Raw genomic sequence first — 1,611 nt, forward strand, 5'->3', positions numbered from 1 at the left:
TTCGTGTGTGTGTGTGTGTGTGTGTGTGTGTGTGTGTGTGTGTGTGTGTGTGTGTGTGTGTGTGTGTGTGTGCATGTGTTTCCTATTTAAACTGACCTCATTCCTCAGCCGGGGGCTGGATGACATCATGCTGCAGCAGATCTGCTCGCTGTGTCGATGGGTGAGAGTTTCGCGTTAAAAACGGTCCCCTGACGGCTCTCAGATAAACAACCAGCGGACGTGAACTCTTATTTTGGCGAACAGAGCTGAACTCTTATTTTGGCGAGCAGAGCTGAAGCTGTGGGATCAGAGTGGGAAACTGGGTCACATCAGCTGATCGCAAAACACCGAGAAAATAATGTTTCAACGGTTAATAAACCAAAAACAGACACTTTGTGAAATCTTTTTTTCGACAGCTTTCTGTTCAAATCACAACAAACATCCTCATCATCCTCATCCTCATCATCATCGTCATCGTCATCATCATCGTCAGTGCTTTAACCCTTTAAAATCTGAGCACTTCAGCTGCAGTTCTTACAAAACAAGAAGGCAAGAATGAAGAGACCAAAACTGACCAAAAGATATTGTAAAAAGTACAAGAAACATGCTTTAAAAAATGCCGAAAAATCGTAAATAAATACAAAGAAAAAACTGATGTACAAGAAATATACCTAAAAATGTACCAAAGAAAAGAAAGGATAAAGACAAAGGAAATAAAAAACCTGAGACCTGACCTTTTTTCTTCATGTTTTCAAAAGAAAAAAATACAATGAGAGTTCAAAGGTTTACATTTTTGTTTCAGAGGGTTTAAAAATCAGTAAAAATCCGCCTCTCTTTAGTCAAGGATGACTCACCACGTCTGTCCTCATGTCCCCTGTCTTTGTCTTCTGCGTGTCTCAGACTCTAAGGCCATCGTGGACGGGAACCTGAAGCTGATCCTGGGTCTGATCTGGACTCTCATCCTGCACTACTCCATCTCCATGCCCATGTGGGAGGACGAGGACGACGAGGACGCCAAGAAGCTGACCCCCAAACAGCGTCTGCTGGGCTGGATCCAGAACAAGGTCCCGCAGCTCCCCATCACCAACTTCCACCGAGACTGGAGGGACGGCAAGGCGCTGGGAGCGCTGGTGGACAACTGCGCCCCCGGTACGTCCCAGCGAGCAGCCAGGACACCTTCAGCTGCGTCCGTGTCCAAAATAAAACCGTTTTTGTGTTTTCTCTGCGGTGCCTTCAGGTCTGTGTCCAGACTGGGAAACGTGGGATCCCAGTCAGCCGGTGGAGAACGCCAGAGAGGCCATGCAGCAGGCCGACGACTGGCTCGGCGTGCCCCAGGTGACTTTTACCTCTGACTCAAACTTTATTTAAAAACGACGACGACAAAAAAACACTCACACAAATGTGGACAGCAGTTATAGAAAACAGCAGGGAACACCAGGTTCTTTATAAACATCAACAGCAAAGTCTCAAAACGGGAGAACTGTGTTTTGATTGTGCTTGATTTCTTTACAAAAACATGGGAAGAGAACGACAAGCAACTGAAGAGAAAATGATCCACAAAATGCCACAAAATCAGTAATAAATAAATACATCATATATATATAAATACTGACTCAAACTTTATTAAAAACG

General features: G+C 44.7%; 1 protein-coding gene across 1 annotated transcript; it reads left to right on the plus strand.

The window, feature by feature from the left end:
• Positions 1-796: 796 nt before the first annotated feature.
• LOC121939578 (filamin-C-like) lies at positions 797-1,314 on the plus strand (the record flags this gene model as incomplete). Its single annotated transcript, XM_042482585.1, has 2 exons — positions 797-1,128; positions 1,217-1,314. Coding segments are annotated over exons 1-2 (402 nt in total), but the record flags the coding sequence as incomplete, so codon positions are not given.
• Between the last annotated feature and the right edge of the window lie 297 nt (positions 1,315-1,611).

The sequence above is a fragment of the Plectropomus leopardus genome, unplaced genomic scaffold (assembly GCF_008729295.1).
Source record: "Plectropomus leopardus isolate mb unplaced genomic scaffold, YSFRI_Pleo_2.0 unplaced_scaffold5136, whole genome shotgun sequence".
NCBI classification, from domain to species: domain Eukaryota; kingdom Metazoa; phylum Chordata; class Actinopteri; order Perciformes; family Serranidae; genus Plectropomus; species Plectropomus leopardus.